The 17450-nt window shown below is 52.2% G+C and overlaps 8 protein-coding genes across 13 annotated transcripts in view; 4 read left to right on the forward strand and 4 right to left on the reverse strand.

The window, feature by feature from the left end:
• Positions 1-3729, forward strand: part of H257_00132 (hypothetical protein) — a gene marked incomplete at both ends in the record, with an annotated part of 5874 nt that extends 2145 nt beyond the window's left edge. Inside the window, 3 exons of the mRNA XM_009822669.1 lie at positions 106-284; positions 1288-3478; positions 3537-3729. Of these exons, the coding sequence (XP_009820971.1) occupies positions 106-284; positions 1288-3478; positions 3537-3729 (2563 nt within the window). The remainder of the gene's footprint in view (positions 1-105; positions 285-1287; positions 3479-3536) is intronic.
• Positions 3730-3865: 136 nt separating this feature from the next.
• Positions 3866-4806, reverse strand: H257_00133. Of its 2 annotated transcripts, XM_009822670.1 has the most exons (3): positions 4729-4806; positions 4539-4675; positions 3866-4482 (listed from the first exon to the last, which is right to left on the reverse strand). In XM_009822670.1, exons 1-3 carry the CDS (start codon positions 4796-4798, stop codon positions 3928-3930), a joined length of 762 nt encoding a protein of 253 aa, XP_009820972.1. In that variant the 5' UTR covers positions 4799-4806; the 3' UTR covers positions 3866-3927. The 2 variants fall into 2 exon arrangements, with proteins under 2 accessions (XP_009820972.1, XP_009820973.1); XM_009822671.1 differs by having other exon boundaries at positions 3866-4675.
• Positions 4807-5282: 476 nt separating this feature from the next.
• H257_00134 lies at positions 5283-7966 on the forward strand. 2 transcript variants are annotated; one of them, XM_009822672.1, is made up of 6 exons: positions 5283-5618; positions 5670-5861; positions 5982-6103; positions 7368-7578; positions 7644-7810; positions 7863-7966. In XM_009822672.1, the coding sequence occupies exons 1-6, from the start codon at positions 5324-5326 to the stop codon at positions 7935-7937; spliced, it is 1062 nt and encodes a 353-aa protein (XP_009820974.1). In that variant the 5' UTR covers positions 5283-5323; the 3' UTR covers positions 7938-7966. The 2 variants fall into 2 exon arrangements, with proteins under 2 accessions (XP_009820974.1, XP_009820975.1); XM_009822673.1 differs by having other exon boundaries at positions 7644-7966.
• H257_00135 lies at positions 7611-9515 on the reverse strand. 2 transcript variants are annotated; one of them, XM_009822675.1, is made up of 6 exons: positions 9336-9515; positions 9197-9290; positions 8967-9128; positions 8607-8918; positions 8377-8547; positions 7611-8305 (listed from the first exon to the last, which is right to left on the reverse strand). In XM_009822675.1, the coding sequence occupies exons 1-6, from the start codon at positions 9495-9497 to the stop codon at positions 8001-8003; spliced, it is 1206 nt and encodes a 401-aa protein (XP_009820977.1). In that variant the 5' UTR covers positions 9498-9515; the 3' UTR covers positions 7611-8000. The 2 variants fall into 2 exon arrangements, with proteins under 2 accessions (XP_009820977.1, XP_009820976.1); XM_009822674.1 differs by having other exon boundaries at positions 7611-8308.
• A 173-nt stretch (positions 9516-9688) lies between these two features.
• H257_00136 (transcription factor S) lies at positions 9689-10418 on the forward strand. The gene is made up of 4 exons (XM_009822676.1): positions 9689-9801; positions 9860-9919; positions 9973-10060; positions 10122-10418. The coding sequence occupies exons 1-4, from the start codon at positions 9754-9756 to the stop codon at positions 10244-10246; spliced, it is 321 nt and encodes a 106-aa protein (XP_009820978.1). The 5' UTR covers positions 9689-9753; the 3' UTR covers positions 10247-10418.
• On the reverse strand, positions 10356-11183 carry H257_00137 (hypothetical protein). Its single transcript, XM_009822677.1, has 2 exons — positions 11125-11183; positions 10356-11055 (listed from the first exon to the last, which is right to left on the reverse strand). The coding sequence occupies exons 1-2, from the start codon at positions 11169-11171 to the stop codon at positions 10479-10481; spliced, it is 624 nt and encodes a 207-aa protein (XP_009820979.1). The 5' UTR covers positions 11172-11183; the 3' UTR covers positions 10356-10478.
• A 663-nt stretch (positions 11184-11846) lies between these two features.
• Positions 11847-14915, forward strand: H257_00138. Of its 2 annotated transcripts, XM_009822678.1 has the most exons (10): positions 11847-12070; positions 12149-12192; positions 12240-12391; positions 12498-12579; positions 12685-12907; positions 12961-13300; positions 13386-13483; positions 14173-14326; positions 14387-14496; positions 14629-14915. In XM_009822678.1, exons 1-10 carry the CDS (start codon positions 11882-11884, stop codon positions 14836-14838), a joined length of 1602 nt encoding a protein of 533 aa, XP_009820980.1. In that variant the 5' UTR covers positions 11847-11881; the 3' UTR covers positions 14839-14915. The 2 variants fall into 2 exon arrangements, with proteins under 2 accessions (XP_009820980.1, XP_009820981.1); XM_009822679.1 differs by lacking the exons at positions 14173-14326; positions 14387-14496; positions 14629-14915 and having other exon boundaries at positions 13386-13565.
• Positions 14916-15014: 99 nt separating this feature from the next.
• On the reverse strand, positions 15015-17393 carry H257_00139. Of its 2 annotated transcripts, XM_009822680.1 has the most exons (7): positions 17097-17393; positions 16951-17031; positions 16524-16893; positions 16277-16477; positions 15630-16196; positions 15343-15519; positions 15015-15291 (listed from the first exon to the last, which is right to left on the reverse strand). In XM_009822680.1, exons 1-7 carry the CDS (start codon positions 17360-17362, stop codon positions 15088-15090), a joined length of 1866 nt encoding a protein of 621 aa, XP_009820982.1. In that variant the 5' UTR covers positions 17363-17393; the 3' UTR covers positions 15015-15087. The 2 variants fall into 2 exon arrangements, with proteins under 2 accessions (XP_009820982.1, XP_009820983.1); XM_009822681.1 differs by lacking the exon at positions 15015-15291 and having other exon boundaries at positions 15305-15519.
• Positions 17394-17450: the final 57 nt, after the last annotated feature.

Genomic DNA, 17450 nt, shown 5'->3' on the forward strand with positions numbered 1-17450 from the left:
GGCCACAAGGACTTCGTGTTGTCTGTCGCGTACACTCCTGATGGACGGTATGTTAATTCACGTTATGACTGCTTGCTTTATTTTTGGTGCTGATGGTTTGGATAGGTGGATCATGAGTGGCTCAAAGGACCGGTCTGTGATCTTTTGGGACCACCGAACGTCACGATCGGTGTTAAGCGTCACTGGTTATCGCAACTCGGTGATCAACGTCCACTCGTCGCCGACGTCGCCGTACTTTGCCACGGGAAGCGGGGATGCTTTTGCATGCATTTGGAAGTACCAGTGTCAAACTATTTAACATACTGTAATGGGAAATGTATGTTTGGATATGTGGGTAACTGAATTTATGCCGGCCAAAGCATGGACGCATCGTGCGGTGGCTTATGGAAAGGACCAATTGCAATGTCGGAAGTGTAATTGCTGTTGTTGGTTGAATTACAATGCAATTCGACTTTGGCAATCGAGAACTCCCCACTTTAAGTGTCCAATCTACTGTGGATTGTGAAGCGCATTAAGCCGACGAAGAGCATCGAACAAAGATACATACATACACAGTGCAGTACTTGACAATTCCTTCAGCAGTTGAACAATCTCCGAAACATTCGCGTCGCTGATTTCAGTGGTGACTTCGACGCATGCATCACATGCCGAATGCCGGATCGAATTGTATACATCCCACCCGCCTGTGACTTCCTTTCAAGGTCCGTTCCATCCAGTCGACCACATCCTTCAGTACGGATAATCGAGAGTTCTTCAATTTATACTTCCATTTTGTATACATTTTCATGACAAGACGGCATTATCCGGATAGTCGACGTGGCCCAAGTTTCACTACTACGGTACAGACCTATTGCAAGTTCACATTCACATACAAACCACAAGTCAGATCGGACACAGGAAGCAGGCGGGATGGAAGTATACAATTCCTATACTAATTATACCATACTAATATCAAGCTCAATCAGAGATAGGGCGAACTTGACCTCAGCAATACTCGAATTCTACTCTGCACCACAAACCTCTGTACCGCACCTCGAAGGCGAGCAGTCAACGAAGAAGGCCTCCCTACGCGTGCATTCGACCAGGAAGCATTCAACAGGTGAGGACGATAGATCGCAGGGAATAGCATACAGGACGACACTTTGCCGAGGGATAGGGCGGTGGGGTTCCGTCCGAAACCCACGACCAGTGTGTTCGGCTTTTCCCATCGAGCGACGAGAGGACCGTCCTTTCTCCACGCAAATGATGCAGCATGGAAGTGACTCACACAATGATTTATACGTGTAGATCAAAGCAACATCGCATTCAACATCATGTACCCCGGAAGTGGTGCACCAGGAAGCGTTCCTCGTCGAGTGAACCCAAACCCAGTGAATGTGGGTGTCGGCGGCGGCGGGGTTCCGAACGGCCCGCAGTCGGTCGGTGGCGTCGGGTCATTGGGTCGCGGGGATTTGAGACACAGCGACATGCGCGACATTCGCGGGAACATCCCGATTTCCTCGATGGGTATGGGCAACAACCCCAACGTAGGAGTTCAAAACGCGGGCCCCCAGCAAATGTCGGGAGGCGGTGCGTCGCGCGTCGTGGAGATGCTGGAGAGCGCGAAGAACGAGTTTGAAAGCGTGCTCCAGCAGCTGAACATCAGCAAGATCGAAAACATGGAATTGGAACGCAAGATCACGGCGCAGGTGGCAGAGATGGATCAAATCCAGCAAACCATCAAGGCGTTGGAGCAGAACCAGCGCCGTATTCGTCAGCAGTACGACGACGACATCCTTCGGTTGCGTCGGCAGTTGGAAGGCGGCAAGATGATGCCGCCGACGCAGCAGCAGAAGCGGCCCCGCGACGACCCGAACGGCCAGCAGTCGATGCCGCCGCTTCAAGTAAACACGGGGGGGCCTCCCATGCTTCCGTCTCGAGGCCCGCGCGGCACGAGTCCAGTGCGTGTGGCTCCTGCGCCTCAGATGGGCCGGCCTTCCGGCTTGGACGACCGTGACCGCCCTCGCTCGATGCAACAACAGCACCCTGGTCCGTCGGACCGCAGCCAAGAGCGCCCCATGCAGCCGCAGTCGTTGGCGCCATTGGAAGGGTCACTGCATACGCCGACGGGTCGCCGTGGTCCCATCCCTGGGTTGTCCTCGCGCAACAACGATCTGGACGGCCGGTCGGGTGACGACCTTCGAGACCGTCAGCAACTGACGGACCGAGACAACCTTGGCCACTCGAAGAGCGAGAGCCGGCGCATGCAGATGCCAGGCCCCCCTGGTCCTGCCAGCAGCAACAACAACAACATGGGAGGCGAAGGGTCGGCAAACTCGTCGCCAGTGCTCAAGAAGAGCAAGTCCGCCAACAGCTCGGAGGGCAAGTCGTCGAAGAGCGGCCCCTCGAACGGTGGACTGTCGTCCAACCAACCGAGCCATGTGTTGTCTGGAGGTGTCTTGTCGTCTGGGTCGGCCCAAGGACTGCCGCTGCCATCGACTTCGCACAAGATGCATCATTTGAGCAAAATCAACTCGTCGGACAACGGTCCTGATGCTTCGTCGTCGTCGAACAACAATGGACCAACTACGCCCCCAGGCTCGTCGACTAGCGCCCCATCGACGGGTGCGTCGACTCCGAACTTCAACAACGCGGCTGCCGCCAAGCAAAGCAAGGTCAAGTGGGCGTTGAATTACACCAACTCCAACAAAGGTACGGGGGTTGCGGACACGGAGCGTCCCCATGTCGAGATGTTCCACACGTTGGACCACCAGAGCGTGGTATGCTGCGTGCGGTTCTCGGCGGACGGGACAAAGTTGGCGTCTGGGTGCCACAAGACGGCCCAAGTTTTCGACGTGCAGACTGGAGCTCGTACGTTCTGGGTCCAACGGCCGGCCATCAAGGAAGGCGCGGCGCAGGCAAACGAGGCCGAGGACGCGTACGTCCGTGCGGTGTGCTTTTCTCCGGACGGTACGAAGTTGGTGGCTGGCATGCCCCAGAACACCATTCGCATTTGGGACATGGCGTCGAACGAAGAGGCGCCACCGCTCATCGGCCACGAGGCGGAGATTTACTCGTTGGATTACGTGGGCAACCACATCGTATCTGGGTCGGGGGATCGAAAGGTGCGACTCTGGGACGCGCGTACGGGTCAGTGCCAAGCCATTTTCGGCAACGAAAGCGGCGGACCGTCGGACGGCGTGACGAACGTGGCGCTGTCTCCCGACGGCCGTCTGTTGGCGGCTGCGTCTTTAGACAAGGTCGTGCGCATCTGGGACACCCAAACCACGCAGCTGATGGACCGGTTGGAAGCCCACACGGATTCTGTGTACGCGTTGGCGTTTTCTCCTGACGGCAAGAACATCATCTCTGGCTCCTTGGACAAGAACATCATGTTGTGGGATGTATCTGCATCTGGCCGCACTACGACTCGTCCTCGCATGTTATTTCAAGGCCACAAGGACTTCGTGTTGTCTGTCGCGTACACTCCTGATGGACGGTATGTTAATTCACGTTATGACTGCTTGCTTTATTTGTGGTGCTGATGGTTTGGATAGGTGGATCATGAGTGGCTCAAAGGACCGGTCTGTGATCTTTTGGGACCACCGCACGTCGCGGCCAGTGTTGACTGTAGGCGGCTATCGCAACTCGGTGATCAACGTCCACTCGTCGCCGACGTCGCCGTACTTTGCCACGGGAAGCGGTGATTGCTTTGCCTGTATCTGGAAGTATCAGTGCCAAACCATTTAACATAACTACCTACACCTGTACATCATCATATATAGACAGTATGTGGCTATCTCGACTGGAAGCTTCATAAATAGAGGACTCTGTAGCTTGTAGCAGTAGTGAAATCGATGTGTGAAGGTCGCTGGTAGGAATATTTGCCAAGTACTAGTATATTTAACATTATTATTTTATTATGATCCGTGGAAGGATAAATAGTTTTTAAGATGTGGAATTGATGGACAGAGGACTCGTGGCAGGACTCAGGCCCTGGCGGATCCTCTTGAACGTGCGGACTTGTCGCGCCACGTTCGTCCACTCGTCAACTATTTGCTGCATGCCATCGACAAGGGCCTCTCGGCCAAAGTTGAAGACAGTCGGGTCGAAGGTAAAGTCATGCTCGTGCGCGTGTGCCATGGCGGCGTCCAACGCAGCGAGTTTCGCGTCAACGTCCAACTCATTTGACGGATTAACGAGGAAGTGATGTAGATTTCGAAGGGTCTTTTTGGCGCGAGCTAGATTCCGACGGTACGGACCGAGGACATGGTCTGTTTGAGCGGCGACGTCGAACGTTGACTGCATCTGTGCCTTGAGGTAGTTCATCATGACAACGATCAGGGTACGCATGTGCGCACAGTTGACGGTGAGGAAACGTTCCTTTGCGGGTAAATCGGCTTCGATGTACTCTTCCAAGCTGCAGAGCAATTGCTCATGCTGGCGAACTTCGCTCATGGCATCGAACACGTCGTCACGGAAATGAAATGTCGTCCCCATGTGCTATTATGGACAAGACATTTTAGCAAGGGGACAGTGATCAAGAAACCAACACGTACTTTAGTCATGAGGGTGTCCAACATGGACTCCAAGTCTTCACATCGAAGGCGGGTTCCACCAAACAAGATCGATTCCGCTTTGACGGCGGCGCCTTTCTCGTCCACGAGCATTTGCTCCAACTGCTTCAAGTGGGAGTCTACTTCAAACACATCAGCACTAGCACACGGCTTGATGTACCTGTACACTGACCATGAGGTAGCACTTGTTTCAGGGCATGGATGTAGCATGCAACGATGGTTCGGGTGTCGGCAATCATCATGCGAGATCAAAATCGAGTTTGCAGAAACGGGCGAATCCTGGGGACACATGTCTCATTGCATACAAAATTCCATACGAATTCTCCGAAGTGGGGGGGATTTTGGCTAATTTGATTGGAAAGTCACTAGTGGGCCGTTCGAACAGCTGCCCCTCTTCCGCCACAATGAGTAAACTAACTCCATGCAAGCCGCCCCATCTCTAGGTAGTGATGGTGTTCACGCTGGACCGACATGGCGAATGAATCGACACAGAGAAGAACTTACTGTATCCAATCCCTGCACAAATTGCACCTAAATAGAGTATGCGAATGAAAATAGTGTGAATAGTATGATGGCCACGTACACTGTACAATGCCTCCAAAGGTCACTGTATCCGGATAAGTCATGTAATATCCAGCACACGAGTGGTTAACATTGTAAGGTACTGTAGGACATGGATTGTTCCGGATAATATTCGGATGAGGCTGTGCCTCATGAGGCAATAAAGCTGTTTCCCAGAATTCGGCCTTGTCAACGAGACTGACGGCATGTTCATGCTCGACCTCCCGCCCAGCCCCAGCTCGCACCACGCCGACGCCACGCCGACCGCCGCCGACACCGCCACCACGTCGCCGTCGTCGGTCGCCACCGCCGCCGCCATCCCAGAAGAGACCACGTCCACGGAACTCCGGTCCTTCATCGCGGGAGGGTTGGCTGGCGTGATTGCCAAGTCGATGCTGTCGCCCGTGGACCGCATCAAGCTTCTTTTCCAAGTGAGCGATCACTTGCGTTTTTCTCTGCGGAATGCGCTGCACATGGGCGTGGACATTGCAAAACGAGATGGTACGTACGAACGCCCCAAGTCGTCGTGTTAACGTCCAATTTGTTTCGTAGGCGTCCAAGCACTATTCCGAGGCAACACGATCAACCTGGTCAAGGTATTCATGTCGGCGGGCATCCAGCACTCGTCCTTTGACTACATCCGTCGGCGGTTCCACGACGCCAACAGCAGCAACCACCACGGCAACACTCCGTACGTGAAGAAGCTGTCCAACGCCCAGCTCATCGCGTCCGGCTCCCTCGCCGGTACGTACGCGTTTCTCTTTCACGTTGGAGTAGGAACAGCGCTACGCCTTCCAAGGACACTGTTTGCATTCCGTTCAGCCTACATGCATGCTCATGTTCCTTGCTTATATATATATCTAGGCATGCTCTCGACCATGTGCACGTACCCCATCGACGTCGTGCGCACGCGGTACATGGTGCAGCAAGGCAAGATCAAGTACACCAACGTGTTTGATGCAGTCAAGTGCATGTACAAAGCAGAGGTATGTTGGTCACAGATCATCATGAACAACAACCCACCTACTACTTGCGGTGTATATCGGTCGTGGTATTTGTAAAATTGATTTTCTTTTAAATGACCATGAACAAATTATAATCGTTTATTACATTGTGTGTTGTACTACTGTAGTACTATGAATTTGAAATCGGCCGAGGTCTATTGTGCTTTCGAGTGAAATTTCGTGTTGTGGCGTGGTTTCTCGTTGGAATTTAAATCGATTTGATTGGCTACCTCAGATAAGCTCAAAATTATTAGCCAATCAAAAACCATTTCTCAATGAAATTCAACCAATCAGATCGATTGTGGTCGGCGCGATTCGATTGCACCCCCTCCCCATATTTGTATATCAAATCGACAATACACGGACGAGATCTTTTATCCGGCAACAACGACCCATCTACTGGATGCATTTCGGCCATGATGTATGTGTTCTTAATTGTTTGTCATATTGTGTGTTCTCAAAAGTTCCTCCCTCGGTTGGTTGAATACAATCGCCGGACGTTCGAAATTTCATATAAAACGAAGTTGAAGAGGTATCTTTGTGATTGCAATACTACAATCAATCTTTTTGAGCCAATCAACTTGCAACCTGCATTCTTTGTAGCCAATCATGCTCCTTTGCTCGATTAGTTGGCGATTTCATCAATCCCCCAACATAGGCGAATTTGACTGAAAAGCACAATATTTCATGATCATAACACATTGTAATTGTTTATTATATTCTTTTGTCCTATTGTACTGTGAATTATATAAATGGGTCGAGGTATTGTGCATTTCACGCAAATTCGGGCATGTGGGTCATTTCGCCAAATAGCATTCGAACCCTTTTGATCGAATTTAATCTTGTACGAACCATACTATAAAAAGATTAGTCTATGTACGGTTTTGCCGAACTGAGCCGAGTCAAACGTTTGGATTGGCAGAAATGTACCAGAACGCGATTTGATTGGCAGAAATGTACCAGAACGCGATTTGATTGGCTTAGGTGGTTCTTGAATCATCCCTTCTCTAACGACATTCGAATCTGCTGAGGGCTCCCGATTTGACAATATGATCATCCAGCCACAACAACGCACCTACAGTCCTTACTGTATGCATCGGTCGTTATATTTTAAATCTATTTTCTATATTTCACAACTAACTTACATAAAACATACTTCAAGTATATATATATGTACTCCTTTGGTTTACATGATGATAATATATCATGTTGTATGAACGACATGGATCCTATATTTCGTGGGTAGGGGCTGCGGTCGTTCAGTCGCGGGCTATTTGTGAACCTTGTGGGGATTGTACCGTACACTGGAATTGGGTTTTCGCTCAACGAACGGTTCAAGCAGAGCATGCTCGAGTTCCAGCACGAGTTCTTTGCGCCAGCCAACCCCGACTCGTACCAGTTATCGCCATTCTCCAAGTTTATGTGCAGCTATTTGGCCGGGTCTATTGCCCAAACTGGTAACCTCCTTTACAGCACATATATTGAAGTATGCTGTATTTTATTTATTGCCTATTTGGCCTAGTCACGTATCCTCTGGACACTGTACGAAGGCGCATCCAAACAGACGGGTACGTGACCGGCGCCACGGACGCGCGCAAGTACATCAACATGCGCACGACATGCAAGATTATCCTCGACCAGGAAGGGCTCCGCGGGTTTTACAAGGGGGCAACCGTCACGTGGATGCGTGTGAGGGCTCATCTATCGAAATTTACTTCACTCACATGAATTGTCACCATAGGGACCGTTCTTGACAGGCATCAGTTTGACCACATACGACCTGTTCAAGGAGCTTCTAGATGTCGAAAAGATATAATAGTATATATCTGGTATTGTATTTCTCGAGTACATATTGAACTAAACCTGGCTGGGTGGCTGGTTACGTGGTGTTGGCGGGCAGACGAGTGAGGACCCAGAGGTCGTGGAGGTCGGCGTCGGTGGTCATGCCGCCAAACATGACCAAGCTTGCGTCCTCCACAACGCATGCGCAGTGCGCAAATCGACCGACGAGACCCGCCTCTTCGGAGCCGACAAGTGCCACGTCGACAATGTGGGGGGTTTCTTCGAGTGGCGGCGGCGGTGGCGAGTGGCGATGTACGACTTGCAGAGGCACGGGATGCATACTAGTTTGACAGGGCTCGATCGCATTTAGAGTAGTTGGGCTGGTGGGTGGTCCTGCGATTCCTACTAGTACCGACGCCGACCCCATCAGTCGTTTTCTAACGGGAATGTACAGTACATGAGATTGGACGTACCATTGTCGTGGCAAGCGGCGGGCCGGACAGGCAGTTGCCAGCAGTCGCTGAGGAAGTCGTGGCCGCCGCCCCATCCGCCAAAATGCACCCAGTGGGTGCCGCCTAGCACCCCCGCGGCATGCGCACATCGATGCCACGATGTAAGCGGCGTAATCGTCCATGTCCATGAGTCTAGTGCAACATGAAACAATGAATGGGACGAAGGGGGATGGGGGATACTGTATGTGTACCTGTGTGGAGCTCGCAGACGTCGTCACAGAGGATGCCAGACGAGGATCGACCGCCCACGACAAGGATGCGGTCGTGGATTGCGCAGGCTGCATGCAGTTCCCGCTTGGACATGACCGTTGACGAGGATGGACGGATGCGGCGCCAACTCATGTCGTCGTCCCATGCAAGGAGATACACGTCGTTCATGGCGCCTACTTGAGGAGACGACCCGCCGATGACGACCATGCCTTTGTCCGTGGCCACCGCCACATGCGAGTTGCGCGCAGGCGGCACGTCCCCGCCGACCTCGGGCTGCGACCACGTCATTGTATCTACGCATTGGTGACGATGGAATGCCAAGCAAACAGATCTTGGTGTACCTGTGTCCAGAACATGTAGGTCGTTGAACACTGCGCCGACGCGGAGGTTGGCGCCGCCAAACACGTAGATGCGGGAGCCCCTCGCCACAGCAGTGTGTCCACTGCGAGGTGTGAACGTCGTGCTACCGATAGACGGTTTAGCTTGCGTCCATCTTTTTGCATCTAAGAATTGGACGCGTTAAGAGCATGCAGTTACACAAGGATCATGATGATGTTGAGCATGTCTGTACCCCAGTCAAAGACATGCACGTCGCCAAAGGTTTCCGCAGCACGGTTTGCACCACCGATCAAGTACAACAACGTGTTGCCTTGCGCGGCAAGTACCTATGGAATGAGGATGTTACTCGTGCTTGTTTGACGTATACGAACCGCGGTCAAGGTCGCCCCGCCACGCTTGGATGGCAGGTCGCTAGTGTCATTGAGCACGTGGCATTCCGACAACGTGTATGTCTCCTCGGTAGTCTTTGTGTCCTTGTCATTGTCGACGATCTCTTCAAAGTAGAACACTTCTTGTCTCGTTGCATGGCTCATCGAATTCGCTGTCCAAGCTGGTTGTGTGAAAAAGTAGAAGATCCAACGGTGGCGTTTCGGATATTATCCGGAAATCTGGCAAATATATATTTCGGTTCACCACCTAAAGATTTCATACAAAACGTCTGATATTAATATATACGTCCATAGTATTATTTTGAAATTCTACCAGTTTTCTCAAAAATCTAATGAGTTGTCCGTGATTGGTCTGTTTTGAAAGCACTCAAGTCGGTGGTTTGGTGCACAGCGCAAGAGGATGCACTTCTGTCCAACATGCGGCAACCTGCTCATGGTCGAGCCCGATGTAAGCAATGGCGATTGACGTGCATGAAGGAACCTCCTGACGTATGCACTGCATGTAGAGCGATGGCATGCGATTCTGCTGCCAGACGTGTCCGTACATCTTCAAAATCAACCAAAAGGTACTCGACAACACTTTTGCATTCAGCTTCCGTGCATTACGATGGTTGGTTAGGTGGAGACAAAGGTGCCATTACAGCGAAAGAAAGTGGACGACGTGCTTGGAGGCGACGAAGCTTGGGAAAATGTGGACCAAACAGACAGTAAACCACAGCACTACCGCATGCTTGCTTCCACGTCCAACCTGATCTGTGTGTGTTGTAGCGCGCTGTCCATTCTGCGAGCACACCAAGGCATACTTTATGCAAATTCAAATCCGCTCTGCAGATGAACCATCCACAACGTTTTACAAGTGCACGGGATGCAAGAAACAATGGAACGACAAGTAAGGCCAACGGGACATGGTTCTTTCAACCAACTTCCATGGAACTTCCCCTTGAAGCACGCGATCCAGCATCGTCGACACCAAGACTTCGTTTTACTCGAGTGGCATTAGAGTATGCTGATGTGAATCGAGGAATTGATTTACACTTAATCGATCGCGTACACACTGCTACCGCCATCGCATTCAATATCATCGTGAGATTGGTAGCGGCGGGATGAACATAAGGATGGACTTGTTTAGCCTTCGGTCTTGACGCCTTTCTGGCACACATAGATGTAATGGACAGCGTTGGCATCGGCGGCGTCGGTGACTTGGACGGCGCTGACCGTGGGCTTGGGGACTGTGTGGACTGTGACTTTCCAGTGCAGCTCGTTGTTTTCAAGGTAGCTCAATCGGTTATCGGGCACGCCGTACGAAATGATGAAGTACACGCCATTGGGTTTGAGCACGCGGTAGATTTCCTGGCACATCTTGGCCACGTTGGCCGTGGAGCCTTCGCCGCACAGAATTGAATCCATCGTGCCCTTGTCCACGACGCTGTCGAACGTTTCGTCCGAGAACGAAAGCGAGCACACGTTCATTTGCTGCCACTGCATGCCTTCGTGGCCTTCGTACTTTTTGCTCATTTGATCGATCACGACTTGGGACACGTCGATGTTCATAATAGTTTGGAACCCGTCATTCAGCATCTCTTCGCTCAGTCGGGAGTTGCCTGCACCGGACATGAGCACGTTGTCTGTCTTCTTCAAGTACTGCAGCGCCAGGTCCTTCACCCCGGCATACCGCTGGTACCAGTCAAACTGTTCCGCGTCCCTACAACACCGCATGAGTCGTCATCCCATAGCATTCCCTGCATCAGCATATGATGCATCCAAGACGCACTTGGTGTAGCGCTCGTCCCAGTACGATGCCTTGCCGTATTGCGCCATATCCGATCCTTTTGAAAATGAGAGTCGCTGTTTCATCGCCCGTCTGTGGAAGCTCTATCACCTCGTTTTAAGACGCATTGTCGATACATTGTGGTTTAATTGTACTAGGAACAACCAGGATTCCCTTTTCTTAACGACATGTGAGTTTCTGGGACCTCTACAAATACATACTGCATAAAATCCCAGAGACGACATTTCTAGAACCGCGTTTCATGGAAAAACAACGAAAGGACACATTGCCCAACTCACTACGAGGCACAAGACGAACTCAACCGCCAACCACAACGAACGATGCTTTGCAGGCAGGACTTGTTGATCATGTTGCTCGACGCGTGCTGTACTTGCATCGGATCGATGACTGGCCATGTCCACGAACTGATTGTACGCATACAGTAACCCAACAAGTACAGTAATGTGTAGTCCTTGTCAGTCTTGAATTGCATACTTCAGTAATCCTTCGCACTCTACAGTACCGGTAGTATTGATCATGTCCAATGTATGCACATCAACTTCACCAACTTGGAACCTTTGCCTACACTACGTACTCGACGCAGTGGGCTAGAGTAACATGGGGCATCTCGCGCCATGCAGCTCATGTTCTGTCGGCTGCTTCGTCGTTCTGTGGTGTTCATTTATCCGGATGTCTGTTTTATCCGGATTGGCGATCACAATCACGCGGGCCTCCAGTTATCTTCCAGAAGTCGAGCATCATGCTGCGCCTGGGTGTATTGAGCCGCCGTCAGGTCCAAGCGTCGACGGCATCAGTATGGGGCCAGTCCTTCCTGAGCTCTCGTCATTTTAGCGCCGTAACCAACAACTACGGCAATGCGTTCTCGCACTATGTGCATGCCAAAGACACGGCCGAGAAATCGCCAAGTGACATCCTCAAACCCGATTTGGTACTACTACCACATGCAACACATATCACCTATATGCAGCACTGTATCTGACGAATGAACCTTGTTTGGCATGTGTAGGCGACATTCAAGAAGCTTCCCAGCTTGGACGAGCCCATCCCAGGGTAAGTCCGCATATATTCTTCGGCCCATCATATTGACGTCCTTCTAGGCTGCCGGTGCTGAAACCCGCGAGTCAATTGCAAGCTCCACGAACAGAGACCACGGTGTTGCCGAACGGCCTTCGCGTGATTTCACAAGAAACGTACGGCCAAGCGTCGACAGTGGGTCTGTTTGTCGACGCCGGCAGTCGCTTCGAAGACGGTGCGTCCTCATAGACGTCAAGCAAGCGTCATACCTCCACAAACAACCCGCACATCTTCTTCATCATTTTCATTATCCATCGTAACGATTCGGATGATTCTCGTAGACTCGAACACTGGGGTCACGCACATGATGGAGCACTTGGGGTTCAAGAGCTCGCGTTCCCGTAGCCACGCCGACCTCGTTCGGTAAGTGTCTTGGCTCATAGGCTACTAGTTCCCTCTGTTAGTATTACTACCGTTTCCATGGCATATTATGTCTTGGATTGATGGGCTCATCATATACGATCCTAGCGAGTTCGAAGACATTGGCGCGCAGACCACCGCGTCCAGCGGCCGCGAGCAGCTCATCTACACGGTGGACGTCCTTCGAGACAACGTGGACAAGGCCCTGGCGCTTCTGGCCGACGCGTTCGTCAACCCTGCAATCCTGGACGACGAAATCGAAATGACCAAAGTGATCATGAAGATCCAGTCCGAGGACCTCAAGGAGAACCCGCAGCTGTTCCTTCAAGAGGTGGGGGGATCTTCCATATATCCATCATTCAAGTGTTCACGTCGAGGTGATAGCGCGTCCACACGGCGGCGTACGGCGCGCACCACACGTTAGGTCGGCCGCTGCAGTGCCCGCTGGAGCACGTCGACGCCCTGGACCGAACTGCGGTCACTTCGTACATGAACAAGTTCTTCGTCGCGCCGCGCATCGTCCTCGCCGGCTCGGGCATCGAACATGCCGTGCTCGTGGAAAAGGCCAAAGAGTACTTTGGCGCCCTCAAAGCGGAGGCGGCGGACGACGTCGCCCCCCTCGAGCCCGCCGTGTACCGAGGTGGGTTGGAAGCCATCGAGAACGCCGACGCGCCCTTCTCGTACGCGTCGCTTGCGTTTCCCACGGGCGGATGGCACCATGAAGGTACATTTTGTTCATATGATTTTTTAAATAGATCGACAAAATCACCTTATCGCAGATGTGGACTCTAATGACATGGATAACATAGATTTGGTGCCTGTATGTGTGCTCCAGACGTTGTTAGGAGGGGGCGACTCGTTTTCAGCTGGTGGACCTGGCAAGGGCATGTACTCGCGCCTGTACACGGTGAGATACCTGGTCATGGGGCAGGCAGCTGAATGACGATGATATATCGATTGATTGATGGTATTGTGTTTCTTTTACCCCAATTTTGCACTTTTGTGTGCTGAATGTAGCCAGATCTACCGACCGATTATTCTTTGGACTGATATTTTGTACGTAAAACGGTATCCTGGGGTAATTGGTATCGCACACTAATTGAAGTCTCACACTAATTTGACTTGTTCATGACGGTTTGCTGCAATCTGATTGGCTAAATTCTTCTACCAGTGATTCTACTGTTGATTCATTCTCCATGTGGTCGCTCCAGTTTAAGAATGAACACAACATTATTGTCGATTTGATACAAATTTGGGGAGGGGGTGCAATCGAATCGCGCAAACCAAAGCGATCCACAATCGATCTGATTGGTTGAATTTCATTGAGAAGGTTTTGATTGGCTAATAATTTTGAGCTCATCTGAAGTAGCCAATCAAATCGATTTAAATTCCAACGAGAAACCACAACACGAAATTTCACTCGAAAGCACAATACTGAATTTTGTAAACTACGTAGTATATAAACCATGTACAGTGGTCACACCAATTGAAACCCCACACGAATTTGATGGTTGCACGTATGTGATTGGTCACTTGAATAGTGTTTTGAGTTTTGATTGGTCGATCGATTGTCATCATTTGATTGACACTGTATAGCATGTGCTAAATCGGTACTACTGGGTCGAATCGGCGCAAGCATTCTCGTCATTGCACAACGATGCTGGGCTGGTGGGTATCTACGGAGCCTGCATGCCCGAAGCCACGGGCCAACTGGTGGGGCTGCTCGTGAATCAACTGCTTTCGATTGCATGTACGATCATACAGCGCCTAACACTTGTTTGAGATTCTGATGTTTCTACATATGTATTAGTGCACGGCGTGGATTCCACCGAACTGTCTCGTGCCAAGAACCAGCTCAAGTCATCCGTGTTGATGAACTTGGAGTCCCGCATGATTCTATATGAAGACATTGGCCGACAGGTAACCAACTAACCAGCTAAATTTACCCATCCACTATATAAACACACACACACTCTTTCCCCTGTGATACTGTCGTCGTCATCACATTTCCATTTTCCATCGTCGTCTCACATCCAACAAACAACCTTGTAGTTGCTCACGTATGGCATCCGTGAGAGCCCAGAGTCCATCTGCGACAAGGTGGATGCGGTCACGGCCGCGGACGTCCAGCGCGTGGTCCGAGAAGCGATGGCCCACAAGCCAAGCCTCGTGTACATGGGCAAGCTGTCCGACTTCCCCAGTTACGACAACGTGGCCCAAGCGATCGACCAAGTGCTGACGCAGCAGCAGCAGTCGCCTTAGCATTGGATAGATTTCGTAGACATGGTGTGAGGGATACTGTAACACGATCTAACTCAATCCATTCGAGCATATTGCCGTCCTATGATTTCAGTGACAATTGAGCCACCTCCTCTCACCACTGCAAAAACACACTGTGCAGAATGTGTACCGGTCGAGATTGTAGACTTGGAGACATATTCCATTGAGTTTGCCGTGTATATAATATATATTTATTTGGTGGGCTACATCCAGTACATACATCCAGATGGTTCAATGCAAGGGGGCCACGGGATGACGACGGGACGCGGCATGCTGCACCGCGCGGCGGCGGATGAGGAGGCGGAACCCCTGGATGAGCCGCTGGCACTGCTCGGGAGTGTCCGTCTCGACGTCAATCGTGCGGCACGGCTTGGCGCAGACGAGGGAGAAGCAGCGCGAGGCCGGCGTCGCCGCGCTGTTGGGCCGCGCAAACACCTGCAAACCGTGTCGCATGTTTTCGTTGTATTATAATACATTAATATGTACCTCCGTTTGTTTGCCTGGAAGCACGTCCACGAGGTCCTTGATGTCCACGACGATCTTCTTGCTCGGGTGTCGGAAGGCCTCGGGGTTTCTCGCGGCATCGACCTTGGTCCAACTCAGCCAGTGGCCGTCAGAGTCTGTGTACAAGTACCGGTCGTGCGTCGACCCCCGTCGTCCGTGCTATACGTCAAACATGTCGTCAAGTTACCTTCGAGTTTGCACACGACAACTAAACCTCCCAATCTACCTTGTAACTTGCATATTGTAATGATTGAGTGTCCTACTACTACCTTGTGCACACGAAACCCTTTGGTGGACATGCGGTGGATAAAGTCTCGGACGATAGTGCCTTCGTGTACGTCGGCGGCGGCGGTGGCTGCCACGGCCGACGACGTTGCCGCCTTGAACGCGACCAACTCCTCTTCCAACGCTTGGCTGTGGTGCTCGACCGCTTGGATTCTTGCGAGAAGGAGGAGCTTCTCGGCGGTCCATTTCGCCTTCTCGGAGCGCGTTTCAGGCTTGGCGTGGAAGACTTTGTCGTGGGCGTCGCCGAGCTGTGCGTGCAGGTGGTGCACCGTGGCAGACGCCGAGGTCGACTGATTCGCGTCGACGGGGGTGGCGATGACTTGCTGGGGGAGCTCGAGGATGGACCGTTCTAGGGCATCCTTGTCCCGCTGCAGCTTTTCAATGCGCGCGCGGTCCGCCGCCGCCCGAGCCATGTGGTCGTCCAGCGCCGCCTCCAAAGACGCCTTGTGGGTCGCATGAGCCGCTCGTTGTTCGCGCAGCTTGTTCATCGTCGCCTCGTGCTTGTCTCTTTCTTCGCGACCCAGCACGCTAGTGGTCGTGGTGGCTTCCACCTGGCCACAGCACCAACATCTTCGATGAGACGATTGGCGCAGAACTATGTCGAATTGGACAGTTGCCCTGTAGGTTCGACCTGCATGAGCTTGTCCAACTCGTTGGTTTCGTCTGCTTCGACGTGGATCTCGCGATGCAGCGACGCAAACAACCGCAGGTCGTCGTGTCGTTGGCGCTCCAACGCCATCAGTCGTTCGTTCGTTTCTCGCTTGGCCGTTTGCGCGTCCTCGAGTCGCTGGTGCAGGTTTTCAACTCGCGACTGCAAACTCGAGTTCTCCAGCTACAAACATGCCCTGTTCGATCAATAAGGCCGACGGGGGTTGTACCTTGAAGGCGTGCGCGGCGGCGACCGCTCGGTCCCGCTCCCCCTGCAACTGGGTCGCAAGGGCGTGTGTGGCTTCCACAGCGATGCGTTCGTTCAGGACCTCGTCCACCGCGGCCGAGTTCTGGTCGCTGATGACGCCGTTGGTCATCAGAAGCGACTTGTTCCACGCTTGAAACTTCGCGGATTCGGCTTCTGCGTCGGTTTTGGCCATGATGGCATCCTGAAGTTGGGCACGGAGCCGGACGACTTCGTCCCCCAACGCTTGGGCTGCCTGCTTCGACTCCACGGGGACGCTTGCCGCGGGGTCGCCATAAGTGGCGGACCTCACGTCGGCAAACGTGAGTAAAATTGGTCGCTTCATCGTCTTGATCCTATCCCCCATAGCCCATAGCATGTCAGCCATAACGACGAGAGGGGGGCTGCGTTACTTTGCCACGACGACGTCAAACGTCAGGCTCTGGACGTCCAAATCATTGATGGCGCGCACGCGCAAGCCAGGTGTAATGACACTAACACGAGCATCAAGTCCATGAGTTCGGGCATGTCCATGGGGTTCAGACTTGGGGAGCCCTACCGCGACAAGTCGCAGCTCAAGTAGCAGTGCTCGTTGTGGTCCGCCGCGAGGTTGTCGCGAAGGGTGCCGGACACAACGCTGTCCACGCTGCAAGCATACTCTTCCTTAACCGGTTTGAAGCCCAGCCCTGTGGGCTTGCGGCCGTCAAAGACGACGCTGAATTCCTTTTCCCATTTCGGCACCGTAGGCCCCGACGGCACGTGAAAAACGTCTTGATTGCCTAAGGCCAAGTGCCTCGGAGGTCGACCCGTCGCGCACTTGAGCATCGTAACTGCACTTGTACAAGTCAAATGCGGCTTTAAATAGACTGGCACATCACTACAATACATAGCACACTAACGCCAGTATAACTAT

The sequence above is a fragment of the Aphanomyces astaci genome (assembly GCF_000520075.1).
Source record: "Aphanomyces astaci strain APO3 unplaced genomic scaffold supercont1.1, whole genome shotgun sequence".
NCBI classification, from domain to species: Eukaryota; Oomycota; class Saprolegniomycetes; order Saprolegniales; family Verrucalvaceae; genus Aphanomyces; species Aphanomyces astaci.